Consider the following 27,588-nt stretch of genomic DNA (forward strand, 5'->3'; position numbering starts at 1 on the left):
AAGCACTATTTCTATTTCCAATGCTGGAAAAACTTGCCGCGTCACATTGTCAACAGACAGCAAAAGTGCTTCTTATTTAAGCTCTATCACCTTGATTAAATCTGTTCCTTCATATTTTCAAAGAGCTTGGTGAGAACAGACTAAGCAGAATATTTCTTTATAATTGGATGTGAGTCACTGGTAATTCATGAATTATACAAATGAGTGAATAAGCAAAAAAAAAAGGAGAAAAAAAAGATGATCAATCATGAAATTCATTCACACATCAAGGAATATTACCTACAGAAATGAGTTAAAGAAAAGCTGTGGTTTCTCTCACATCAGGAGTTATTGTTGCTCCAGGGCCAAAATATTCCTGTTATCTACTGCACCCTGGAGAACCAGCCTGCTAAAGCCTTCTCAGTATTTATACAGAGGAGGACTCTGATTTTCATCCTGTCCATGTTCTGCTTATTGTGTTGTTTCCCACTGCACGTTTATTTTTTTTTTTAACCCGATTGAATTTTGCCTCTGTCAAATCAAATATCCCATTTCCTCAGAAAATTATTACACGGGCAGATAAACTCTTGTCATTTAGGAAATTCGTCTCCCAAATTGTCCTCCACCCGTTTCATAAAATAATTCTTTCTCCTTCCACACATTGTCATAAAGAATCTCCCCCCTTGCTGTTTTCACTGTTCAGAGCTGTGCATGGTTGTGCGATCGTCAGCTATTGCTTATCTTTCCACTAGGTGTCATTCAAGTTATTATTTTTGTTAAATGTTGAGCATACACTCTCTGAATCAACCTCGAAATATAGTTTATCAATTCAAAACTATTATCTGAAAGACTGAAATATTATATCCTTTTAGGATATTACCTTTTCCATAGCCTCAAGGTAAGAATGTAACAGAGGTGTGTATTACATGATCTGTTTAAATCAGCCAAAGAATGGCCATAAATGACCCTTGTTCGAACGCCCTGATAACGATGCAGTCCAGCCTGCTAAGGTTATTTATTACTAAGTGTCTTTCCCAGGTTACTGGATACCAGCTGCAGTAGGACTGTGAAACTCCTGAGATGAAGGAGCACTCTGGGTGTTGTGGTTTGTTCTTGGTTAAGGAGTTCGCTGATAAACAACATCAGTCTTGAGCCCCATGAGCTAAAGTCCTGCGCTTTTCTGCTTGAAGAGCTGGAAATGTGGAAGGCAGGGCGTTGAACTGTGTGGTCACACCGAACTGTTGTTCTTGGAAAGATCAATTAGAAATTAATTAGTCTCTTATGTAAAAGACTATATTGGAAAAGCCCAAGTGATGAGTTTACCGTGGTAATTCGTTGTAGAATTTAACTCGCTATTCAAAATTGACAAGATGATTAGTTTTTATGTTGCCGTTTATAAAACTATGACTTCATGGTTTTTTTGAAACAAGCCAGTCAACTCTGGATATCTTTTCAATGATGAATTACATTTTTCTAGGTGCGAGCAGCCGCAGTCACGTTACTCCTTCCATACTAACACTGTATTTATACACTGTGCTGTTAAAACTTGCAGCTGTGCCCAGTTATGTTCTTTGTGCTGCAGTGAATGGCAAATTTTTGCTCAGACTTCTGATTGCACCAGGAGAGCCACAGAAAGGCACTGCAGACAGATGGGATCCAGTTCTGCTGGGTTTCTGCTGCAGAGCAGAGGGGCTGTTAGGACCATGGACCCCAGCAAACCCACCCATCCCACTTGGAAGGTGTTGGCACAACTGCAGAGTTTGCCTGCGTCAGGAACAACGCTCTCAAACTGTCTTACCGCACAGGATTTGCTTAAGTATGCCACATAACATTCTTGCCAACCCCAATTTTCCAATTCTTGCGCTGCATCCCCAAACCATGACATTTGCATTTTAAAAAATATACTATGTTGACTTGGTGTTTTGAGGCATTAAAGCTCACTTTTTCCAAGTTCTGCTGATAGTCGTTAAGGCTAGATATTGCTAATGAAGGCTGAGATTACCCTCTAGTCACCTCTCCAGGAGTTGGGTTCTGAAGGAAATCTTTTATATAGTGTGAGCTGTGATAAAATCACAAAAGCTGAAAGTGCTCCCATGCTAATCCTATTATTTCTTATCGCTGAATTCTAATGTATGAAGAGTTTGGAGAGTCAGTTTTACCAAACTGGGAGATGAATTAATCATATAGTCACATATAGCAGGGAATAAATAAGCAGTGTTCCTCTGAGGAGGGTTGTAAATTCATTAAAAGATGCTGCAAGTCTCTTCCTGCATAATCTAATTATTTCCTCGCCCTCATTTACTCTCTAGCTTAAACACAGTGTTGATGGCTGTACTTCAGTGAAACTTCCTACACTGGATGGAGCTAGTTGGAGGTTATTTATAATTTATTTCCACATCAGTTCTGATGAACCTTGGTGGTTTGATGTTGTCCTGTGACGACACTGTTGGTGTAGTTGTCTCTGTGCTGACAGGCACAGAACACCCGCAGCACCGCACAGAACACCCGCAGCATCACACAGAACACCCACAGCATTGCACAGAACACTTGCACAGAACACCCACAGCATCACACAGGACACCCGCAGCACCGCACAGAACACCCACAGCACCGCACAGAACACCCACAGCATCACACAGAACACCTGCAGCATTGCACAGAACACCCACAGCATTGCACAGAACACCCACAGCATTGCACAGAACACTTGCACAGAACACACACAGCACCGCACAGAACACCCGCAGCATTGCACAGAACACTTGCACAGAACACCCGCAGCACCGCACAGAACACCCACAGCATCACACAGAACACCCGCAGCATCACACAGAACACCCGCAGCATTGCACAGAACACTTGCACAGAACACCCACAGCATCACACAGAACACCTGCAGCATCGCAGCCTTGAATGGGACAAACCAGAGCCCAGAATGCCAGGGAAGTTCTGTCTGGTGTCAGCAGCTCATCCTGAGTTTGCTGATGAAATCGGGGACGTTTGCCTCGTACCGTGTCCGGCTGCATGTTGAGCTGCAGCACCTTTAGTTGCACAAGCTAAAGAACATTGTTCAGGTCTTACGAATACAGAAAATCTGCCTACATTTTTTTTTCTTTGAGGAGTCCTCATGTGAAGAACTCTGAAAGATGAGGTTCTTTCAGAGAAAAGGACAAAGAAACAAAAATCGATGGGATGCCCTTTCCCGTTAAGTCTTTGTCACTGGCTCCTTTCGAAAGTATTTTATACTTTTTGCTGTTTAAGGGATACTTTTGTTGTGATCTAAGTGTGTTACTGAAATCACAGTGCTTCGTCTGAGATTTTGCTTCTGTGCTTTGCCTTTCGCCTTTACTCATCATCTACATTCTTTTGGATGTTTCAATTTGTTTCCTAGGGAACACAATTGTTTTTTCTTCTCCAAATTCTGTGGCTTTTCTGATGAATCTGTATGAATAAGACACAATTTAGAGTAGTGAGGACTCCTTTCCAGAATATACGGCCAGTTAAATGTCAATATACTACCTCCACTTTAATCAGTGTTGCTAGATTGCAGCCAAACAGAGCTTTACTACAAATCTCAGCTTTTGCTCTTTTTGCATGTCTGGCATCTGGGAAAAACACATTAAAGTTCTTTTAATTCTTTGTTAATCTTGCTCTGAAAGTCAATAGGGTGACAAAGAGTGTTTCGCTTCTGCGAATAAAGTTGTGTCTGAAGGGCTATACTGGGTAGGTACAGCAGAGGCTGATCCGCACCTCTGGGACTTGCGGGTGCTATTGGAAATTACAGCTACACATCACATCCGAAAGAAAAGGAGGGGAGGAGGTTATCCCATTCCTCTACAACCAGGAGCATGCTTTTAAAATATATATGGAATAAGGAACAATAAAGAGAGCTACTGAAGCTGGTGAACTAATGCCCCTTTGTTTGGTTCTAGGAAGCAGAGCCCGTGAGAACTTGGTAACCCAAGGACTTTCTTGAGCTTAATGCATTTGCCAACCTCTGGGTAAAAGAGGGATTTCTGGAAGGGAAAAATAAACTCACTGCTAGGGCTTGGACCTGGGCTTGAGTGGCCAGGACTTTGCTGAATCACCTCCAGATATACAGTCAGGAAACAAGCATATTATTTTTAGGGAGTGGGTGAAAGTTATGTTTCCTATGGGATGAGAAAACTGTGAATCCATTAATTTCCAGAGTTCCAAAATAGCTTTTTTTTTTTTTTTTCCTGACATGTCAAGCAAGGCTATCAAACCTTTGTGTTCAAAAATACTTGTTCAAGAAGCTCCTTATTTTGACTGTGATAAATAGTGGAATAAAAGAACATTACAGGGCAGTCAGCAATTTTACTCAGGGCAAAGTTCCTGGCGGATATAAATTGAACATGTGAGGAAAGAAGCACAGACACTAATTCTCAATTCAGGAAGACTGAGATTTTCTCAGCCTTCAGGATATTGGATACAACTAATAAATAGCGCAGATGTCACCTTATTTTAGGCTTCTCTCATTTCTATGGAAGTCTGTAAACTGAAATTCAGTACCTGTCTGTTTTGTTTGGAGTCAGCACATAAAGTAGTTTTGAAGAGGGTGAAGATTTCTGTGACTCTGAACGAAAGTTCTTGAGATTCATCTTGGAAAGGTTTTAAAGGGCTTACTGGGGTGTTGGCATGGTATCAATTTTCATGAGTACAGAGTTGGTAGCAGCATTTTTCCTTTACGTGGCAAAACCCTAAGGGTAGAATGCTTCAAATACAATGAAAAGTTTGGGTGCTGCTTCGTACACTATAAAAATAACAGCAACATCATCGCACAACCACTGCAGAGAATCAGATGAGCGTGTAAAACTGCTGGCATGATGTGATGGTGGCAAAGGCGTCTGTGGTGATCTTCGGTTATGTGGAAAAGGAGGCACCCCATTTCTGCACAGCTTGGAAAGGCAGTTAGTGCTGAAGTGCACCACATGCCAAAAGCCGAGGAGTCAGCCTCCATTAAGTGTATTGCAGATATATTGATAGGAAACATAATTATTTTTTTCTTTAGAAAACCAGATTAGACATGTAATATGCAAGTCTTGTTTGCACTTGAACCTGCTCAGAAGCAGCTACTCCTGACAAATCAGTGTCTGTTTCCTTTACTTTAAGCCAAAAACATTCAGCGAAGTTGAACAAGAAAAAGGCGTCTTATACCACCATTACAGCCACCGGCAGGAGCATCTTATGAATCAGGGCAAGTTATCTTTACTCAAGAGGGGAGAAAAGGAAGGTTGAACAGCTTATATCTGTAAGGTGTTTTTCTCTAAAAGCCTTTCTGACTACTCCAGGTCTTCCTTTCAGCACTTTGCTCTGCTGGAGATGGATGTATGCTCTTCACCGCTTCGTTTTTCTCTTTCATCCTGCCATCTGTTCCACCTGGTACCACTCCGTTATTTCCAGCGCAGACAGATGCAATATGCAAACGCATCCTGCAGGTATTGTCCTGCTGGGGGAAGGAAGCATAGTTCATATTAATTAATAACCTGGCTCAGTCTCGAGTTCCATCCTTTTAAGTGTTCATTTTGTGAGAGTGTGTGTATAAAAGTTGTCCAGAAAACTCAGAAGTTTAGAGCCCTGTTAAAACCCACTGCTGGGGTATATTCTAAAACATATCTAACTCATAAGTCAACAAGGATGTGTGCAACTTATTGCTATATATGAACCCCAGTATATCACAGCTTGAGATGTGGTATTTTACATGTGGTAGTTTCCCTCAAAAACTTCTCCCTGGTCAGAGTGTAAGCCAAAAAAATCCATCTGCTGTTATTTTCACATGAGAGGTAAGCAGGCAAAACCTTCATCCCATTGAATGAGCTTTCTGTAATGTAATTTCAACAGCATGAACTATATATATTTGCATTTGAGAACTTTTTGAATAGAAGCTAAGGATTGACTCACATCTTTTAAATCTTCCTTTTTTTTTTTTTGCCCAGTTTAGCTAACCTAAACTGAAAACAGTTCACCTTGCAAAGGAGGGGAAAGCAAGGACCCAAATTTGGCTGTGTGGATGGATGGATGGATGGGTGGATGGATGGATGGATGGATGAACCTGCACTCTAAATACATTCAGTAACAGCTGCGCTTGCTGACAGAGTTGCTCAGTGAGGCAACTTTAAAGAAGATGTGGGAAGTAATCTTCAGATTAGTTAATAATGATAATATTGATGGTAACGATTCTGAAGCTTACAGCTTACTTTATGGAAAAAAGGCAGAATTGAAGGCCCTTCTCTGTGGGACTTTACAGCCTGCAGGCAGTTCCTCTCCTCGTGTTGACCGGCTCAGCCAGCCCTGCAGCCTCAATGCCACAGAAGCTGTGATGCCAATAAGAAGTACAACCTAACTGCTTCTTATATGAAAATACAACCAGATAATTGAGGTTTATTGGGGTAGTCTGTTAAGTGATGTTACTGGCATTAACTACTGAGTCCAGGTACCACAGGTCTCTGAGTATGTTTTGCACTACACATTTGAAATAGATATAAATTTCCTGGCTTTTGATATTTCTCTCACCAGACTGTCTCAGACTACTGAAATAAGTGCACAAAATGTAAGCAGGAATAATATAATCTGTCTGAAAAGCAAACAAAATAAATTATCCTTCACACTCTGACTTTGGCAATGCCAAAAAGACCCAACATGAGTAAATGACCCTTTACTTCAGCCAAAAATCAGTGACAAGGTCTCAGTTCCTTTTACGGGTTTAAATCACTGATGCTGGTGTTGCAAGTCTCAAGTTCCCTTCAAGTCTTTAAATTTTTTATTTACTATTGTTTTCAGGCTGTGTGAATAGTTTTTCTTGTTCTGGGGACAAGAAGGGAAGACTGAGTGTAAATTGCTTATTTCAGATTTGTTTGAGTTGTTTGACCTGACTGAGATAACTCTGAGACCTTATTCAAAAAGCTGATTTAAACTGGTGTAACCCCAGAGGTTTACGTACAGGTGAAGTGGATACCCCATGGGTCATGGCTTTCATCTAGGATATGGGACAACTGGGTTTAATTCCTCGCTCTGCATAACATGCAATTATTTATGCAAAGTGGAGCAGCTCCAAGAGGAAAGATTAAGAGAGAACCCAGCAGGTCAGTAGTGCAATGGTTAGAGAATTCACGATGATGGTTAAGTCCCTACTCAATTATATTCAATCTTCCACCTCCCAGGTGAGTACCATATCCTCAGATATACTGCAGAACTCTTGACCTACTATGAACTCTCAATGCAATTTATATCAACAAGATAACATTCAATTTAATGAAATCCACTTTTTCTGACCAAACAAATTCCTGGTCTGTTTTGCTTGCTATATTAGTCCTTCCCCTAGCTGCGTGAAGGAATGATGTATCATCTGCTCTTCCCTCTGCCATCCCAAGGGCTTCACTCACTGCATCCCCATCACTCTCTGGAAGGAAGAGCCATTAATGTAGATGTCTTGACCAAACTCATCCGTGGCATTCTTTTAATATGCTTTCTAGTATCCACAGGGTGGGGTACTTTCTATTTCTCCTCTCAAATTATTAGGTAGCGTTACTGCTAAATAGCTGCCCATTTTACCTTAACCATGGGTGAATAATCTGTCCTGTTATCCCTCCCGTCCACAGAACTGCTGCCAGGTTGTTGGGGACCCCTGCACTGCTGCCTTGGGGCTCTGCTGCACCCGGCTTCTCTGCTTGTGCTGTGCTTGCCGACAACCTATCGAGTTGTTTAAAGGCCACTCTGCTGGAATCGCTCTTCGCCACAGCATACAGTGCATTGATTTCCACATTTCTAAGACTCCTTGTGCCTGCTGTGCGCTCTCAATTTCCATAGCGATGTGCTTAGCAATCGTTACCATGTGCGGGACTAATTTCACATTCTAGGTAGGCCACACTCACTTGCCAGGCTGGATTTTTTATAGTGTTAGGTCTATTGAAATGACTACATTATTTTCTCCTCTATTGTCTGGTAACTTTGCTTTTTTCCCTCATTTTATTTTGTTGGAACTTTCTGAACAGAAATCAATTTTTCCTCTCCCTGTTATTCAAGCCTGATTTTTTTTTTTAAACTGCAAACAAATGGGATCCTTTTCACTCAAGCTGAGACTTCTCTTAGGCTGCCCTAACTCCTGTGGCCCCTGAGGTCGGGTGCCCCAGAGCCCCCGCCCCATGTACACACATGGACACTCAGTCTTGCTGCTCTTTGGGGTCACCGAGATGAACCCCTGTGCAGTGAGGGTGCCCGTTAGACCAGGTGGGAACTGTTGACCCTCAAGTTCTTTCCTGTTTTCCCCTCAGACATTCAGAAGGATGAACAACTCTCTGGCACCTCAGCCAAAAGACAGATTACTGTGGCCTAAAAAAGCTCCCTGCAGGGCACCCCCAGGGATTTTTCACTTGTACTGTGCACACCTCTAATGTGGGTTGGACTTTTCAGGGCATCCAGTGGTGCTCAGAGCAGGCCAAATCAGAGGTTTTGATCAATGCATAGTAAAAACACGCTCTGGGTGAGTAGCGTAAAGAATAGTTCTTCATTTCAACAAGGCTCTTCAGGCTGTGCATGGCATCCGTTCACTTGGTACTTGTCACCAGTATTCTTAGAACTCCAAAACAATTGACATAATGTGACTGACCTAATTTTGAATGTATGTGCCAGTGGCACCAGTTTACCAAGCATGGTAATGCTTTAGCAAGCACGTACTTGCTGTCTTTGTCTTGCATTGACTTTTCAAATGCAAGTGTCTTTGCTGTTATGCTTATCGCATACTGTTTCTGCACATGGTATGGAGTAATGTTCTCTTGTTCTTGTGTATCCAGTGTTTGCTTCAGTCAGAGAAATATGTGAATATGGACTGATAAAACAGAATTAGACAGGGAGATTTCACTCATGAGGAGCCAATATCCCATGTAACTTACTGTGAAGATGGTGGGAGTTTTATGGGTGGGTTCATAATAAATAGTGTATGTGCTTTGGAGCACAAAGATAAATGGGAGTTATTAGGACCAAGCAGGGAATGTAAATCACTGACACAGGTAGGTGCCCTGGGTCAGGCAATGTAGAAACTGCTTATTGGGAAACATCCCTTATCTGCCTTCTGCCAGGCAGAGAACCCTTAATTCTCCCAACGCAAAAGCTGAGGTCAAAGGGAACCGTGAACACTGAGGGACCCAGAACTGAGACAGGGCAGTGAATGACTCAGTGCTCTAGAGGTAACTGAATAGGAATTTATCATTATGTTGGTACTGATGGTTAAACAGAGCACACGTGAACATGCAGTGCTCAAATTGTTTGAATAGCAAAATTACTTCGTGTTTAATTATGGTGGGGGTGTGTGTAAACACAGAACACCAATTGCTAAGGGTGTTTGCGGAATCATTCTTGGCCGTCGAAAAATTAAACTTGAATCTGAATGACTTATCTATGATGGTTCATTTTTCTTCCCATAGTTGTGTAAAATGCTTCCAAAGACCTTTTCAGGGATCTGTTTAGCACTCTTGTGCTGTAATATAGTTGTGGTAGGGCCATTAGGTGACTTGTCAGCATTCCTCTGTCCATACCTGCTATAATTCATATGGAAATTTTTATGTGGTATTGGCTGGACAAGGAGTGATAGGGAAGAAATAAAGGAAGATGGGACTTACATTTGCTATTTGCTGATGTGACAATTTATGAACCAGTCAAAGGCTAAACTACATCTCCACCATCCTTCAAAGATCTCCAGCTGTTTATTTTCAGCAGCAGTTATGACCACGTCTCCAGAATGTTATCATTCAACAGCAGATGCAGCTTTCAGACTAGTTAGAGTTTATTCACCTGTGCAGGAATGAAGTGAATCTGGAGTCTGTAACATGGAATTTCTGAAGATTCCATACAAATTGCTGGAGTTGGTTCTTTCCATTTTTAGTAGCAGTAGTGTATGGGCCTCTATGCTGATATTTGTTATTAAGCATGTTTCTGTTTATAAGGCAGTGTCAAATGTCTTGTAAGATTTGAAATGGATTTTAAAAGTCTTGCTACGTTTTAGTCCTAAGCTCCCTTTTCCTTAAAAAAATATAAACAGAGTAGTAAGCTGGGAGCTGCTGTTTTCTTTCATGAACAAAAGATAAAGAAAACCAAGGTTTTTGTATTGTGAAATCCTTAAGTTTTAGAGGTCTCTCAACTCTAAAACAGGTTGGGATTCCTCATGGGATTCCTCACCAAATGAGAGTCACTTGAGGTGGAACAGTTCAAGTGAACATAAGCAGGTGTTTTGTCAAGGGTGGACTTTCCGGTAAGCGAGAGACACAGATTTCTCATGTTTGATAGTCAAGGGCTATTCTGTTGTCACTTTGTTTTCTTGCTGTATATTTTCTGTAGTACTATCCTTGTTTAGAATGTTACTAATGAAAAACACAAACTGTAGGCACCTTTGTCTCTATAGGTGAGAGACTCTGAGAATCACAGACCAGCTGAGGCCTGCAGATTGTCTTCCATGCCCAGTTGTGCTTTCAGTATGTCCAAGGCTGGAGAACCAAAATTATTCTATGGTTCTGTGGTTCTTTGACTCCACAACCTCTCTGGGGAACCTGTTGCAGTGTTTGACCACTTCTTATCTTCTTATGTTTAAACAGAATTTCTTGTATTTTAATTTGTGCCTGTGGCTTCTTGCGTGCCAATAGGTACTGGAGAAGAGTCTGGTTCCATCTTCATTACTCCCCCCATCGGGTATTTCTACACATTGATCATTTATATTTAATTACACTGATGTGTATTCTCCTCCATGTATTTTCACAGCTTTTCTCCAAAACTAGACCAAGTTCTAGGAAAGTACCTTCAGAAACATTCCTCAGGAAGGGAACAAGCAGTTTTTTGTCCTAACCTATTACCAAATTATCTATATTCTAGATTTTTAAATTAATTTAAATAATTGTGAAAATAATATAATGTTGCATTTGTATGCAGTATTTAAGTTGCTTGGACTTTTCAGTTGTTTGAAAAATTGTCCTTCAGCTTTTCTCAGTTCCACCTTGTCGACATGATCCCAGTTCCACACTTGCTGACATTATTGTCCCTACAAGAGATAAAATAATACTATGTAAATTTCACCCTCTCCTTCTGCATATTGAAGAGAGCTTTTTCTTGCACAATTCTTGTCAGCACAGTCAAATATGTTTTATTTCAGAGTCTCAGTCATATTTTTCTCTCCTCTCTTCCTGTGCTTTTAAATTACTTGTGATCTCTGCCATGCTATAACAGGAGTTTGGGAACGACTTGTGAAATCAATTAGATAATAGTATAACTTGTGGTCAGTCTATCATGACTTGCAACATTTTCCTTTATGAAATAGTGGGTGCTAGAGATACTGTTCTGCTTCTCCATTAGGGGAAAAAAACCCAACCAACAAACCCAACAGTGGCAAAAGAGAAATGACGGCTATAAATATCAATGTATTTCTTGAGGATGGGTGGCTGTTGGGCTGGAGGACTGTGCCCTGCACCTAAGAGAGAAATCCTGCAGTACAACTTCAGACTTAAGTTCTTGAGAGCAACTCGTTGTTAAAATTACACAGAAGAAAATTTTGCAGATTTATCAATGTAATATGAAAACTTTGTTTATCTTTTTTCTTAGGTTCCCTTCCCAAGTTTTATCTTGCTAAAGATGTTTCCTTCACAGATCTGAACATCTTGATTCCATACTTAAAATAATTAGGTTAAAGTGTTTACTAAGAGGTGCTGTAAGACTTCAGTTTCTTCCCCTGCATCGGAAAGTCTTTGGTGTTCCCTGAAGAGTCAAGAATCTGCTATGTAATTATTTCTTCTTTTCTCCTGAAATATTTCTATACTTCAGGATCTGAAATCCTTCCTGGCACTTTTCTTTCTCTGCTCAATATGTTGTTGTTTAGTTCAATGGCTCCTTAAATCTGATTTTGTGCCTCAGATTATTGGTTCTGTCAGTTTTATTTATCCATAGCTACAGCCAGATATATAAAAGCAGCTCCAGCTGTGGTTTCCCTCTTGGTAGGGTCTTTCCAGCATTAATGATGTTCTCTCCAGAATTAATTTAACCCAAGCTGTTACACAGCGTGAGTTACAGAATGGATGGACAGGATCATTTTGCTACCCTTGCTAGAAGACTAGAAATACAACAGCAGAGTCTGAGCCAAGCCCTTCTGCGGGGTATATACCTTCCCGTCTTTATGCTGTAGAGAGTGTGTCTTTTTATTTGTGGCATACTATGTGCAATTACAATAAATGTTAAGCTGGTTACTGCAATCTCCATTGAAAAGGAGTGTGCTCTAATGGTGGAGCTGGTGAGATGATGTTTTCTCTGCACTGTTATGTAAAGGTGACCTAGAAATGGTTTCCATGGCAGTGGGATGTGCGACATCGCTGGCAGGGCTGGGAGCAGCCTCTGGGGAGCCCTTTTGGCTTAAAACGGGAGCACATTCTGGAGCGACTTTCAAATGACTCTTCAGTCCTGGTGACATTTTGGGGTGACTATCAGTCCTTTGGTAGATGAGTCAGCGGCGTGTCTCAGCGCTGGGCGCGACAGATGTTTGTTCAGAAGCAATTAGCAGCCGTGCCGACTTCTCCTGCCGTCCCCAGAGCCGATCTCAGCTGGTGGCAGCTGCCGCGCTCGGCCGGACAGCGAGCGGCGCTGCAGCGAGTGCGGGACCGAGCCCGGGCAGGACGGTACTGCCCAGATCTGGTCAAAGGCAAACAATACCCTCCCGAGGGTATTGCGTATTCTTTATTTTTAAATAACATTATTTAATCTAAATGGCATGCTTAGCTAAAGTTGTCTCACCCTCCCTGTGTTTTCTCCTTTTTTCTATTTTATTGGCAACTTTCAGAGGTAGAAAATCCCTCCTAAAATACCGGAGCTTGCCTTTATTACAGAACTTTTTTCCCACTTGTAGCTGGGGAAAAATCAATGACAAATAATCAGCAAACCCAGAACTATCAAACAACAAAACCTTCTTCAAGTATAGAAATTATCCCTAGCTATAATAGCACACTCGGCTCCTCCAACCTTTTTGCTTTGCAGTGAGGATGTGGGTGAAACCACTTGAATACTGATAATTTTTCAGTGTCATCCTACACTCCTTGTTTACTCCTTGACAAAGATAAGTTATCTCATAGTTCTTTGAGGCAGGATCATAAAACAGTCATTTATAATGTAATTTGTGTTGTGCTCGCAAAAGTACTATTATACAAAACACCCAGGGAACAGGGGTTTTGAAGCTGCCCCTATCTCACCTCAATAGAGCTGCCTGATGTGTAGAGATCCTCCTGCTGATCACCTGAAATCAGTCTGCAGTGAAGATGATACTCCCTCGCCAGGAACAGTGCTCGTGGGCCTCATCTCATCAGCACGTAACGATGTGTTACTACATGGTGGGTTAGGTGTTTATAAGCCTGACATGCCAAGCTCACAGTGTGAGGTGTGAAAATGATGGTCACCAGCTGCAGGTTAGTTGGCACCAAACGTCTTGTGTCAGGACCAGCCTCATCCTGCTCTCAGCCTGGTTATATTAATACACGCTGTGCTGCTTCAGCTCTGCTGTGGCCTCAGAAATGTCTCTGTGTCTGCAGTCCCCCAACGCAGACAGAGGAATCGGCAGCTCCCTATTGCAGCAGGTACGGTGCTGTGGTGTGAGCTTGGCTTTGGGACAGATCCTGTCATCCTGCTTCATTTCCCCAGTGGAGCAGATGGGAAGAATGGACTGGCAGGATCATGGGTTTCCGTTTCACGGCATCCACGGCACTCGGTCAGTTCCAGAAGAGCTAACACAAGCATAGCTACCCCTCAGGGTGCTGGGGGCCCTATGGATGCTGGGGCTCATCTGTGCTGTCTTTATGTTGGTGGCCTTGTGAAAACCAAGGGTTGTGTTTGTCTAAGGAAGATGTGCTCCCCAGCTCCTGCAGCAGCCTCTTGTCAGCTCCCAAACAGCTGATGTGTGGAAGCAGTTAAACTTCCATTACCAAAACTCCCTAGTGAAGCCTAAACTAAGGGAGGGCTATTTCCTTCAGAAATCTGAACAACAAAGGTACAAAGTCTGCATCCTCTGAAGCATGCATTAGTATTATGCTGAGTTAATTATTTTTTATTGCTTACTCTACTATTTAACTTGAACGGCCATCTGTATTCTGTGCTCTGAGTTTTTGGTAAATATAGAAGTTCAAGCAGACCTTTGTCTACTGATTCTGACACTGCTATCATTTTGTTTCATTAGACAAAAATACGGTTGTATTGGCAGGAAGAACACTGGCCATGAATTGAAAGTGAAGGGGACAGACCGAAGTTGAGCTGTTTTGGGACGCTGAGGCAATGTCGGCAAAGTGCCTTGGGCTGCCCAGGATTTCCAGATCTGTCGAGCAGTGGGGTGCTGCCTCTGGACATTCTGCTGAGGATACAACCATGCGGAGCTGCAACGGGAAGTGGTGGCATCTGCTGCCTTGAGGTAAAGATGGGGAACTCTGCCTTCTTTTTGGGAGGAAGCTGGGCTCAGGCAGCCCTGGTAGCCCCCAGAAATGCATATTCCATCTGACCACTTGCCTGCAAAAGCCCCATTTCAGGGCCACCAAACTACTGTAACAGAGAGGACCGTGGGGAATGGGTAAGGAGGTTTCTGCTGGTGTGTTGCAGAAAAGCCAGAAAAGTAGAATAGAAACCAAGTGGAACTTGGAAAATCCTGGTCTCTTGAAAATGAAGGGTAATTTGGAAAGAAGGATGGTTCAATTTTCAATTGACTTTCACAGTAAGACAGACATTCTATAGCTTTTGTATTATGTGGAGTTATATGGAAAATTATTAAGCAAATAAGATAATATAAATATTATAGGATTCCATCTCTTAAACTCCATGAAATTATAAATCTAAGAGAAACCATTTGGCTAGTAATGTGATGTGTCACACACATGCTGAGAATGGTTATTGTCATTCTCTCGCACCAAGAAATTCTATTTTATGCAGCACAGTTTGAAAGTTTTCCCTTCCTCTTAATAGTAAGATAGAAACAAAGAATGAAATCTGAACAGCCTTTCATCATTGAAACGGACCATGTAGTAGATTAACAGACAGTATCGTGAAAAGGGATGAGATTTAATTCCAACAAATTCAGCAAATTTAAACGTACTGGTGCCAAGGCTATTTTTCTTCCAAAAGTGTGTACAAATGCCATCAGTAGCTCTGGCTGGAAATGACCACAATGATTTGGTGCGAAAGTTTTGTTTATCAATGTGATATCTGTGACAAGTGGTCACTGCCAGGAGCTTCAATGGAAATAAATTGGACAAGTATTGAATAACTTCATGTGTCAGGTAGACTTTAATTTACTAATAGTTAATACCTCACATAAAGTAAAAACTAACGGGAGGAGGAAACCTTTGAAAAATGTAACTTGTGCTAAAGTGTGCAGACCCCCCTGTTATTTTGGTGAGAAATGTGCCAAATGATGAGTGAGGAGAAAGGAGCTGGAGAATGAAGTTTTGTGGAGACCAGTGGAGATCTGATGTTGAACCACTAAGGCTGAGGAGATGCAAACAAACATGAGCAGAGTCTTTGAACTGAGCTGCCAGGTTCAGGGGACGTGAGCAGGAGCAAGGGCACGTTCCTTGGGACTTGTAGGAGTGAGGGCTGGGGGTGCTGTGAACACTCGTTCAAGGAAAGTACAAATTCTGGGGGCCTGAGGGATTTGTTGCTCTGCGATTAGTGATGAAGGAGGAAGGGACATATAGAAGAAGTGATGCAAAATAACTTTTTTGCAGGGGTAAATTACATTAGGGAGACCCCAGAAAATACAATGGGGAGGAAACGAGCTGTGCTTTTTGTAAAAATGGAATTCTTCTCAAGGAAAAAAACCAATAATCTACTGGAATGAAGAATGAGCATGCTGGGAAGGGGATAAAACCTTAGGCAGGGTACAAGGCCAGAGTTCAATCAGAATGCCTCAAGCCCGGCATTATTAGGTTGCTTTAGCCCTTTTATAGGTGCCTATTGGCTTTCTAACAGAAAATCAAAGTATAACAGTACAGGTCCCTTCTACAGACAAGACCTAAGTAACCCTTACCAGTTGGAAACTGTACAGCTGTGGTCTCACCTGGTAACGTGGCACATGTTCTCCTTCACATGGGGGTTCAGGTTTGGGCACAGAGGGAAACTGGTTTTACAAATCAGTTTAAACTTGATATATTGTCCCTGTAGAATAAAGGTAGCTGAATTCTGCAGTATCCCTTGACTTACAGAGCTAGGTCTTTGAGAAACCTTGAGCTTTCCCCTCAGGATTACTGCGCAGACTCTTTGGAACATGTTCCACATAGTCAATCAAAGTGTGGAAGTTTCCTTGCTTCTGAGGCAGAGCTAGAGATTTCTCAATCACAGTGATTGAAAATCACAGATTTATCAGTTTCAGCAACTCTGCCGACAGGCTCAGTGTAAAACATCAAGATAAAAATATTTAAGAAAAAAAAATCAATGTTGAGGTCACCAAAGAAGGCCACTCAAAGTACGGTGCTTTGCTTTGCCTCTGATTCCCAGCAGGAGTTTGGCTGAGAACTGGTTTTGATCCATCCTGACCAAAAGATTCTTCTAATGGAAATACTGCAAGTCTGACTTGCTCCGTATTAATTGCTTTTTGGAGTTGAAATAATAATCTTTTATTATTAAAAGATTAATCAGCATACGCTGATGTATCAAACCCAATTCTGATATAGGCATTTCTTAAAGAAATTAAAATGTTTCAGTAATTGAAGCTAATTTAGCGAGATAGGATTCTGCTGCTTCTTATATCCGTTAAATGCTGTTTATTTATTCACAAAAGCTTGCTTTTCTCTCAGCTGTTTGATCTTCCTTAACACCATGTTAGGTTCCCAGTGACATTTTCTAAATTCTAATTACGGTTCAATTGCTGCTTGGGTAAGGTGTGCAGTTCTCAGATTATATTGCTCCTCCCCTTTTTAGCATTAGGACCTCAGTTTACTGAATAGTCTAGATTTCTAGAAATATATTAGAAAGTGAGGTAGAAACTTAGTGGTGAAAAGATACTTAAAGTTTACAACTAGCATAGCAATCTTATGCTACACATAAGTATGTATAATAGAAATACGCATATATATGTGTACATAGAGTGGATGTGGTAAGTAATATTAATTCAAATCATAACAGAATCCTGCAGTGCAAAGAGTATCCATGATCAGATACGTACCTGCATTATAATCCTACTCCTGAAGTTTCTCTTCTACCAACTATACATACATCATTTATCTTTATGAAAAATCTGCATTAAAAATATATATATTTTCTTAAAATCTTCCTCTGTGAAACCAGAAGAGTTTGTTCCACTGTTTGCAAAACCCTTTTTTGCCTCCTCTAAAATGAAATGAAAACATTTATGAGAAATTCTTTTTACCAACATGGCTCTAAATGCTACGTAATGTATCACAATTTTGGATAGAGGTGTGTGTCGGTTATACAGTGTATTATGAGTAGAAAGGAACAGAAATCTTATTCCCAAGACTGCATTGCAATACAGACCTTATTCCTGCATGGAAACCATTTTCCTGGGAAAAAATCCTAAATGCACAGTTCAGAATGAAATGGTCTTATTGCTGGCATTACCTCAGGAAAATCATTTCACATTCTGAACAGATCTACAGTGCATTTTTCAATGACATAAATTCACTTGGATCATTTAAAACTCTGCTGCTTTAGTTTCTGTGGTTGATAGTTGAGTGAAACAGCAGAAGCAGCCTATTTTTTTTCACTTTTGCCCCTAGAAAGTGTTTTACTGCTGATTAAAATGCTGCATGGCACCATGACTAGGCCTGGTGTTTTAGAATAACTTGTCTGCAAGTGGTGTGTAGTTTTGTGTCTCTACAGTTGCAATGAGGGGAATGGAATGGGAGGACAAAGTCGTGTTCTGCACGTGTTGTTTGCTGAAGCGACAACAGCAGCTGTTACAAAGTGAGTTTTTCAGCCCTTCCTTTCCCCGAGAGCCTGGGATTGCTTTGTGCCTTTTTCCAGGCACGTAAATGGAACTTCTAATGTAAAATCTAAGACTATCGTCAGGAAAGACTAGTGCAGATTTCTAAGACATCTCTGTAATTGCAGATAGAAAATTCAGCAGAGCACCAACAATTCTAACGTCAGAGTTGAATAAGGTGAATAACTGAATTCCCCTCCCCCCCATTTTGTACATGAACCCTCAAAACTTGCACTACTGGTGTGTGTGTTTATAATACAGTTTGTCACTTGTATGTTAAGGAAGTGGTTTACTTGCCAGTGATAACATCACCTGCCTTTTGCTTTTGAATTGAGCCATCATGAAAACCCAAGGCCCTGCCCAGCCAGTGTGTAACCAGAGCAGTAAATCTAAATAGGTCAGGTCAGTGTATTTGGAATAATTTTTATTTGGTTAGCTCGTACATGACAAGGCCATCACACATGGGCTTTAGGCTTCCATCAGAGACCAGTGTTGCTGCACAGTCCTCACACCGTGTGGGTGCTCATTCCCATACGGGAGGGTTTGACGTTTGCCGAGGAGCGGCCGCTCTGCCCAGCACACCTTACAGCTCATGGCTGTTCTGCTCATCCCCTCCACCACCCATCTGCCTTGAATTGGACAAATCTTCCTCATTCCTCGTGTGTTTGAAGGTCAGAAGGCTGTTGTTGGGCTGGTCCTGCGGGCTGGACGTGGCACAGCTGCTCAGCAGGAGATGAGCAGGGGGTTAGACAAGGACTGGCGCCTCTGCGCCTTCTCCAGAGCCTGGCTTTGTAAGAGTTCACAGGCTGTCAGCTCCTGGTAAAGAGTGTCTAGGACTTCAAACAGGCGGGCTTTTCCTTTTAAAAGAAAATTGCAAACATTATAATTTTGATAAAGAAAGACAGAAAGTTGCAGCTTAACAATCATAACACAAGCTTTCTTCTTCAAAGGTGCCATTTTAGGTAGTTAACATAAAAAGTCTAAATTTTGAGACCAAACAATGAATTTCTGTCCCTGTAAAAATGAGGGTGGAACTGGGTTCAAGGACTATTTTCTCTGCTGGTTCTCTTGCTTCAAGCTCTGCCTGTTCACTATGTTCTTGCACACTTGTGTGAACAAAGACCATTTCATATCACGATAAAGACTCACCATCCACTTAGTCTTGTCAAACAGGAAGATGTTTGATTATAAAGACTTAGGAAAGAGACTTGAGTAACTTCAAGTGAACAGCCAGAAAACTGAAAGCAGAGAACATGAGCTGATTATTGCGATGGTGATGCAGAATGGACAGAGAGCATCACGAGGTTACTCTTGGTATCATTTTCGGAAGCTGAGCTGTGCTGCCGTTGCCGGGCAGGTACTTGCTTTCAGCAGCATCTCTCGGAGTTGGTTTTCCCTCTGTGTTGGTGTCCTGGAGCCAACAAAGTCCATTCTCTGCCTTCCTTCCTCTGCAGCCGTGCTGGAACAGCCCAGCTTAGCTCTGGACACCAGTAGCAACAAGGTTTTGAAACTTGCAAAACCCAGAGTGGTTTGTAACTTATTCTCCCTAAAGCACTGTTAATAATATTCTCCAAAATTAAACCCTCAGGCCACATCTAGTATTTTATAACCTTGTCTTTGACTACTGTCTGTCTATTAAAAGCACCTCCAAGCCATTTTCTTAGGTGTGGTAGAGGATGCACATTTCTGGAAGGTAAGTACAAATGCTCTGCTAATAGGAACAGAGCAATCAAACCCAATCCTCCAGGTTGGGATCCCTGCGTGGTTCCTACAAAGGCAGCTCTGGCACACCAGGCCATTGTCAAAGGAGAGGAGTTTGCAAGTTTAATTTCATATGAGGAACACAAAAGGCTATTATTAGAGGAGTGCAGGTTTGATCTGGTTTCCTTCCAGAAATATTCTGGCTCGTGAATTTGTTTGTGTTGTAGCAGAGGAATAGAACACACAGCGGGATAGCGAACCTGATAAATAGGTGCCTTGCATACTTGGTCATGTTTTCCACTTTCTCATATCAATGAAGCCCAACAGACATTAGAGGGATACTGAATTGTTCCCCTAAGGCAAAATTCTAATTAAAATTTTGCTTAAAAAACCCTGGATATGTTCCTGTTTCTGATGTGTCACAGACTAGAAAGGATTGCTTTCTATAGGTAATCTTGCATAGTGCTGCTTTCTCCCTAGCCTGTCTCCCAGTATTTGAAATCTTTTTCCTACTCATCTCTTCATTATCTAGCATTTTTCCCAAAAGGTCACTTTTTGTGATTCTTGGTCTTTATATGTCATTTATTTTCTTACCAGGTTGGGGGTCATGGCAGGATTCCAAAGTGCTCAGCAAGATTTTCCCCAAGGCTCGCTTAGAGATGTTCTTTAAAAAACACAATAATATTATGGCACAAATATGTCCTTCACCAGTTTAAATGCATGCAACAAAATCTATGTAAGTGCATTTGCATTTGAAAATTAAAACAAAGCAAAATTGAATCCTGATAACACGAGACCTGATATTTGCTTTATTTTCAAGCTTTTCATCTCAGATACTGCTCAAATAATCGCAGTTTGTGGAAGGCTCCACTTCTTTAATATGGCTGTAGAAAGACAAACAGCAGTTTTTCAGTGGAAAAAGAAAGGATTTTTCCAGAGTGTGTGGCTAAAGTGATGTAGATGGCAAGGAGTGTGAGCATGGCAAGCACAGGAAAAGCTCGTTCAGTGCTCGGCCAGGCCGGTGTGGGACGGGACATGGGATCTCAGGGGCTTCTCACACCCGGCTGCTCTGGGAATCACTGGGAACCGCTTTTGGTATGAACAACCAAGCAGAGATCGTACGTGTCACGTGGCAGGCCCACTGCTAGACAGAGGGTCTTTTTCGGTTGTAGTTTTGTGAGGAATCTGGGGGGATGTTACATAATGTGCCTGGAAAACCAAACTCTTAATTTGCTGTTGAGACAGTAATGCGTGCTTTCTGAGAGATGGTCTTGCAATCAGTCTAATTAACACTTAGGGTGCCTGTATCTGCAGGGATAGGTTGTTCTTGTTACAGCTTCAAGAAAAGAAATCAAACAGAAGCTGTTCTGGCAGAGACCATTCTGGCAGTTTGCAGTAGGCTGGGATTACCCCTGAGCTCTGCAACACTGCCTGAGGTTTAGATAGTCCTAGCAGCATTTGCCCTTGGGTGGTCATTGCCTTGTAGTAGATTCTGCTGCAAATGAGATGCTTGGGGTATTTAAAACATCAATGTGAATACGCCGGGGAAGTGACACCTACAACCACAGTTTCTGATGAATAAGCTTTCTTTTATCTGAAGTATATCCCATCAGGGATTTAAGGGATTCTTGTTAAACTCCACTGGGAACACTCTAAATTATCTTGTTTGTTGGCAGCATTGTTCATATGTTGGTACTACAGGAGTTGGCAGCATGCAGTGGCACATTTCCAATAATAATTAGCATTAAGTGCTATTATCACTGAGATATGGCATGTTGTGTGATGGATTGTCTCCTAAGTACAAATGCTGGTGCAGGGGCTGGAGCACAAGTGTGATGGGAGCAGCTAATGGACCTGGGGGTTCAGCTGGAGAACAGGAGCTGAGGGGAGACCTTCTGATCTCTGAACTGCCTGAAAGGAGCTTGGAGCCAGGGGGGGTCGGGCTCTGCTCCCCAGGAACAAGCACCAGGAGCAGAGGAAACGGCCTCAAGTTGTGCCAGGGGAGGTTGAGGTTGGATCTGGGGAACAATTTCTTCCCCAAAGGGCTGTTGGGCATTGGAACAGGCTGCCCAGGGCAGTGCTGGAGTCACCATCCCTGGAGGGGTTGGACAGACGGAGATGAGGTTCTCAGGGACATGGGGCAGTGCCAGGGGTGGGGGAACAGTTGGACTCGATGATCTTGAGGAGCTTTTCCTCTAAAATTTTGCGTAGAGGATAATCAGAACTTGGAGATCTAGATCCAAGGAGATCTCTAGGCCCCTTTTAAAGAGTCAGCCATAGAGGTCTAGAAGTTTTCTGCAATCATCAGGTTTAAGTCTTTGGACTGCTTTCTTGCCATACCAAGTCTCGAAGTTGTTGAAGAAGCTGCAAAACATCCATGAGCTTTTCCTCCACCAGTGACAGCCTGACTCTCTCAGTCTCCAGCATCTGCAGCTCCATCTTCAGCAGGTCGGTCTCCTCCAGCTTTTGCTGCAGCTCACCTGGCAGTGGGCCTTTCATCTGGACAACGACACAGGGAATTAAAAGCACTGGAGCTTTGCACGCTCTTGCCGAATAATTGCAAAGCTAATTTCCCCCCCTTATCTGGTAAACGTCAGTTCACTCCACAAGACTATTTGGAAAGGAAGTACATTTCTTGAACGTAGTACGTGACGTGAAGAATCAATAGTTGCTAGGAAATGCATTCTCTGCTCGTGTGTAATGGCAGTTCATTCCACACTGGATGCAAGCAGATCACTCAGAAACTCTAAGTTCTAGCACAATTTTCAAAACAGGGAGAAAACAGTAACAGAAGGCAGAATGAAGTGCTGAACAGTGCTGTGCAATTCATCTTTTAAATCATTTCACCCTCAAAGGACTGGAAGGTGGCAAATGTAGCACCAGTTTTTAGGAGAGACTGCAGAGATGATCTGAGGAAGAGCAGATCACCTCAAGTATATGGTAATTCTTTCAGGCACATTGGTAGGAAATGTAAAGGAGTAGGGGCTTGGTGAATACATAGATGAACACAGCAAAGAATCTATTAGATTTCTTTGAAAACACCTATGAATATATATGAATAATGCTGATAGATTGATAGATTGCAGTTGATAGAGTGTATTTTCAATCTGCAAAAAGCTTTTGATAAGATTCGACACCAAAGACTCAAAACCAAAGTAACTGCTGCAGGGTAGTAGCTCAGATCCTGCCACGGGCTCGGAGCTGGTTGAAAGATGGGGTAGAGCACAGCGATGGACCAGGACGAGAGGGCTCACAACAGAGAGAATCCCGAGGGTCTCACAAGGAGCTGCATGAAGACCTGAGCTGTTCAGCATATCTATAAATGATTTTTAAAGCAGTTGAATGTCAAAGTGTTTAAGTTTGCTCTCAGCACAACTTGTTGCTGGAAATCAAGACTAGAGCTGCCTGGGAAGAATTACAGCAGGATTTCATGATGCTGAATAACTGGGTAATGAAAGATCAGATGAAATTCAGTGCCAGTACTGCCTGGTAAGGCGTGTGGGACAGGTACACAATGTCACACGTGTGCAGGGAGGGGACGGCCGCTCGAGAAGGAGATCTGGAGGATCTGGGGTGTTCTGAGCAGAGACCCCAAGGACACAGACCAGGGACAAACCAGAAGCCATGATTATGGCATGAAGGGCGTGTATTTGAATACCAAGTACATTTTCTGTTCTTCTCATTCAAAAAGAGCTTGGAAAGTACATGGAAGAATAGAATAGCATAACAAGTAATGGTTTCTATACCAAGAGGGCGCAGGCACACTAGGAATGGTGATAGCTGAGATGGTATTTCTGGTGGTAAAAGTCTGTAAAATTACGAGGAAAAATTTATTTGCTGTTTCCCAAGCACAAGAATGAGGTGACGGTGGATGATCCCACAGCAGATTTAAAGCAAATAAACTCAAATCCTCAAACCTTCTTCCTTTCTAACATACATGTGGGAGTCTTTGTTCTGAGATAGCAAAAGCATCGCAAGTTTTAAAGAAAGGTAAATTCAGGGTAAATAGCTCCAATAGTGGCTATTAAGCATGATACTTTCTGTGACGTCCAGCTCAAGGTGTGTCTGTCCCGGTGTGCTGGGCCCCAGGTGAGTCCTGCCAAGAGAAAAATCCTCTGTACTCTGTGTCCTTGCTTATCCGTGAGCAAATGCTGCTTGCCAGCACATGTGGGATGGCAGGGTGAGCTATTCACGTGACCCTGTGTGGCAGGTGATCAACTAATTGTCTATTTAATTAAGCTGACAGATTTCATGTGAGCTTTAATAAAAAATCCTTGGCATCTCTTTGCAACACTGGGCAGCGTGTCACTTTATTTTTAGAATTCACTCATGCTTTCTCCACCTATTTTCTGCAGGTCCTGACACCATCATCGCTCTGTCTGAAGTAGAAAGTATTTTTAAACGTTGGGTTGTTGGAAAGCAGAACTTTCTAGACATGACAAATTTCAGAACTGTTTCATCCTCTGGCTTTACAGTTTTAGACTGAGCAATTATTAATGGCTGGGTTAGAGTGTTGCTCTTCCCTTGCCTGCTGAGTTTGCCACTTGTTAGCTTTGTTGTTATTTGTCTAATTTTCAGCATTGAGCAGGTCCAGATAGATGTATATAGAACAATGTGTAAGGTAGTTTTACCAGGTCATCAGAGAGAGTGTTCTTGGTGGTTTATTTAGTGAGCCAATATACTCATTTACAAGTTCATTGAGAAAGAGCATTTCCCAGTCTTCCAATTTGGTTTGTGTTGTACAGGAACAGTCACCTTACTTATTACTTGTATGTCTATATTATAGCATCAAAAAGACCAACCCTATAACTGCACACAAGATACAAATACTGGTTAAATAAAAGTAAAAGGGTTTAAAAATAAGTTTCTAACAGGCTCCAAATGATTAATCCCACTAAATTTAAATTCACGTTGCAGTGAATTGATGCTATGTCTTATTCACCTCCCTGCTTGTTTTTAAATTGAGAGCAACAGATTCCCTATTTGTCCTGGGATTTTGTATTAATCTATCAATAACAGTGCTTGTCTGAACAAGATGCACAGAACTGACATCCAGCAGCAGAGATTAAAAAGAAAGCGATCTGATAGTGCAGAAGGACTTGAGTACCTCTGAATGGGAAAAAAGAAGACAAGTGGTTCCTTCCTGTAGTTAAAAGAATAAATGTAGATTTTATGTGGGCTGATGTTAAGCAGTATAGAAGGAAGCTTTGTGTTGCTCTAAGGAGTATTACAGGAAGAAATTGTCCTTGAATACTGCAAATTGTGTAAGACACAAGTTTGATTTTATTCTGTTTTTAAATTCTTTTCCTCACAAGTAAACTCTTTCATTTAATTCAGTCAAGGGGGAAAATGATATGAAATACTGACAAAAATCAAAGGATGGCAACATGTAAAGAAGTTGGATACTCTTAGTTTAAATAATTTACTGATAAATACAATCCTTCCAGAACTACCGAAATCTTTAATCTCCTTTTAAAGAAGGGATATAAAATACTGAACAAGCACTAACTGAACCTTAAAACAAAGCAATGCGTATGATGCACTGGTGGTGTTTCACGGTAAGATTGCTGGTATCTGAATTTATGCCCATCAATGGCTGAATTTTGCAGTATTTAAATAGTAAGATTACATTGCTCTACCAGGATACTGTACCAGGGCTTTTCAGTGCTGGGGTTTTAACCTCTGCTCAAGGGAAGCTGAACATGCTGCTAAGCCTGAGAACTGATTTTTTTTTTAAATTTAGAAATATATTTGTCTAAGGCTGAGAAACAGCCAGAGTAAACTGGATTATTTTCTTGGAAGGATTCCGGATTGGTAACCCCCTGCATCTCGGTCAGCTGGAGGGATTTCTTGACAAGCTCTTGTGCTCCCAGAGGAGCTGAATGTCCCAGGAGATGTGGAGTGTTTCATCTGCACCAGCGGAACCATCGAAAGCTGCCAATAGTAACCCTGTGGTTCATGTGCAGCTCTTTGGTGTGCAGTGGTATCAGTCCCAGGCAGAGCATCAGAGAACATCTCAAACTGTTCGAGTAAACGAGAAGGTTTGAAGAGCTCAGGTACATCTCATCCTCCAAATAAACGGAGGTTCAGGTAGGAACCAGACCTGAAGTGCAGGTGTCGCAGGAAAGCATGAGATGTCTGAGCTGACAAACTGGCAGCACAGTGAGAAACATCAGCAGCAGAGAGCGGGATGCCCAGAATAACATGTAAATGCATATGCATACAAATGCAGCTACTTAAGGACATACAACTAACTCTTTCACGCTGTGCCTGGCACCTGTTACCTCTTCAATATTTGTTTCCAGTTTCTTCCCTTCGTGCCCTTTAAGCTCCAGCTGTTCCGTGAGCTGTGTGACCTGCTCTGAGAGCTCTGCAGGGGCTGTGGTGTGGCCATCAGGGTTGGTGGGCTCCAAATAAGACATTAGTTTTCTCCACATTTTTTCATCATATCTATATACGCATTAAAAAAAATAAAAGATAATTAGTGAAACCTCACAATGAAGGTCCATGTTTCCAAAAGCCAGTTTTCCTGAAAAACTCTTGGCAGCACAGATCACAAATGAGTGTCATAGAATCATAGAACAGAATTGTAGAATAGTTTGGGTTGAAGGGACCTTCCCAGCTCCCCCAGTGCCACCCCTGCCATGAGCAGGGACATCTGCACCAGCTCAGGTTGCTCAGAGCCACGTCCAGCCTGGCCTGGGATGTCTCCAGGGATGGTTCATCCACCAACCTGGCCAACTTGGGCCAGGCTCTCACCACCCTCAGGGCCAACAATTTCCTCTTCATGTCCAACCTGAATCTCCCTCCTTTAGTTTAAAACCATCACCCCTTGCCCTATCACAACAGGCCCTGCTCAAAAGTCTGTCCCCATCTTTCTTATGGGCCCCTTTTAAGCCTGGAAAGGCCACACTAAGGTCTCCTGGGAGCTTCTCTTCTCCAGCTGAACACCCCAGCTCTCTCAGCCTGTCCTCCCAGCAGAGCTGTTCCAGCCTCGGGTCATTTCTGTGGCTCCTCTGGCCCCTCTCCAGCAGGTCCATGTGTGTCCTGTGCTGAGGACCCCAGAGCACTGACTAGGTGGGAATATCCAACATATTGTTCTGCAAGAGCTATAAAGGATGGACAAAAGGGACCTGCTGATTTTGCTGTAAAGCATTACTGTTTCTTATGGAAGCCGTGGTGCCTTCAGGCCATGAAACAACCTTTGCAAAGGCCCCAAACCGCATTAATCTCAGAAACCTACCCACTGCCACAGCAAGGGAGCTTGGCTGCTATTTTCTTCATTGGGTCCACCTGGGCTGGCTGGTCTCCTGCCCACTTCTCCTCCTCCTCCTCGTCAGAGGCCGCCTGGCCCTCCACAGAGCGGAACAGCTGATCCTCTGCTGAGAAACCAACACAATCACCACCCTGATGGGCTGCAGCTGCGGCCCCTGGAGCTCCCGAGGCTGGGACAGAGAGACGGGAGGTTTTAAAAACCCCAGGGAAGCACAACACAGGGTTCTTCAGTGGCCGTGGAAAGGGGAGCTTCTGCAAAGGTCCTTATTTTAAGAGTCTAAAATACTTCAGCAGGTAACTTGTAGCTGTTTCACTTCATTTTCTTTCCTCTAAGTAGCTATAGCGTAAGGATAAGTCTGGGGGATCAGTGTTCTTGATGGGGGTAGTGGTTGTTTGTGTACACAATTGAATATACACTTTTTAAGAGAAATGAGAAGTCATTGTATGGCATAAGATCTTTTTGCATAGCTGTTACACCAGTTGAATACATTCAGAGTCCAGGAGCTGGATGTAAATGTTCCCTAATTCATTCCCTTACTTTGTTTTGTAGGGACAGCGATTTTAATATATAAATGTACTATTGGACCTGCGGCTATCTAATGTTTAATTATGCCTTTTCTATCTAAACCCAATACCTCCTCATGTGCCAAATAAATTATAAATGTACTATTTAAAAT

The 27,588-nt window shown here is 42.3% G+C and overlaps 2 protein-coding genes across 8 annotated transcripts in view; one reads left to right on the plus strand and one right to left on the minus strand.

Annotated features, from left to right (window-relative positions):
- Nucleotides 1-14,077: 14,077 nt before the first annotated feature.
- CFAP92 (cilia and flagella associated protein 92 (putative)) overlaps nt 14,078-27,588 on the plus strand; it is a 93,231-nt gene continuing 79,720 nt past the window's right edge. For 5 of the 6 annotated variants that reach the window (XM_071812994.1, XM_065845366.2, XM_071812995.1 and 2 more), the window contains exon 1: nt 14,135-14,416. The gene's annotated coding sequence lies outside the window, so the exon portion shown is untranslated. The other variant, XM_071812991.1, reaches the window with a different exon arrangement.
- EFCC1 (EF-hand and coiled-coil domain containing 1) overlaps nt 18,343-27,588 on the minus strand; it is a 43,473-nt gene continuing 34,227 nt past the window's right edge. Inside the window, exons 4-8 of one of the 2 annotated variants that reach the window (XM_065845372.2) lie at nt 26,880-27,018; nt 25,921-26,086; nt 21,977-22,135; nt 20,231-20,300; nt 18,343-18,792 (exon numbers count right to left, since the gene is read on the minus strand). In XM_065845372.2, coding sequence (XP_065701444.1) covers nt 18,659-18,792; nt 20,231-20,300; nt 21,977-22,135; nt 25,921-26,086; nt 26,880-27,018 — 668 coding nt within the window. In that variant the 3' untranslated portion in view covers nt 18,343-18,658. The remainder of the gene's footprint in view (nt 18,793-20,230; nt 20,301-21,976; nt 22,136-25,920; nt 26,087-26,879; nt 27,019-27,588) is intronic. The other variant, XM_065845370.2, reaches the window with a different exon arrangement.

This window comes from Patagioenas fasciata, chromosome 10 (assembly GCF_037038585.1).
Source record: "Patagioenas fasciata isolate bPatFas1 chromosome 10, bPatFas1.hap1, whole genome shotgun sequence".
NCBI classification, from domain to species: domain Eukaryota; kingdom Metazoa; phylum Chordata; class Aves; order Columbiformes; family Columbidae; genus Patagioenas; species Patagioenas fasciata.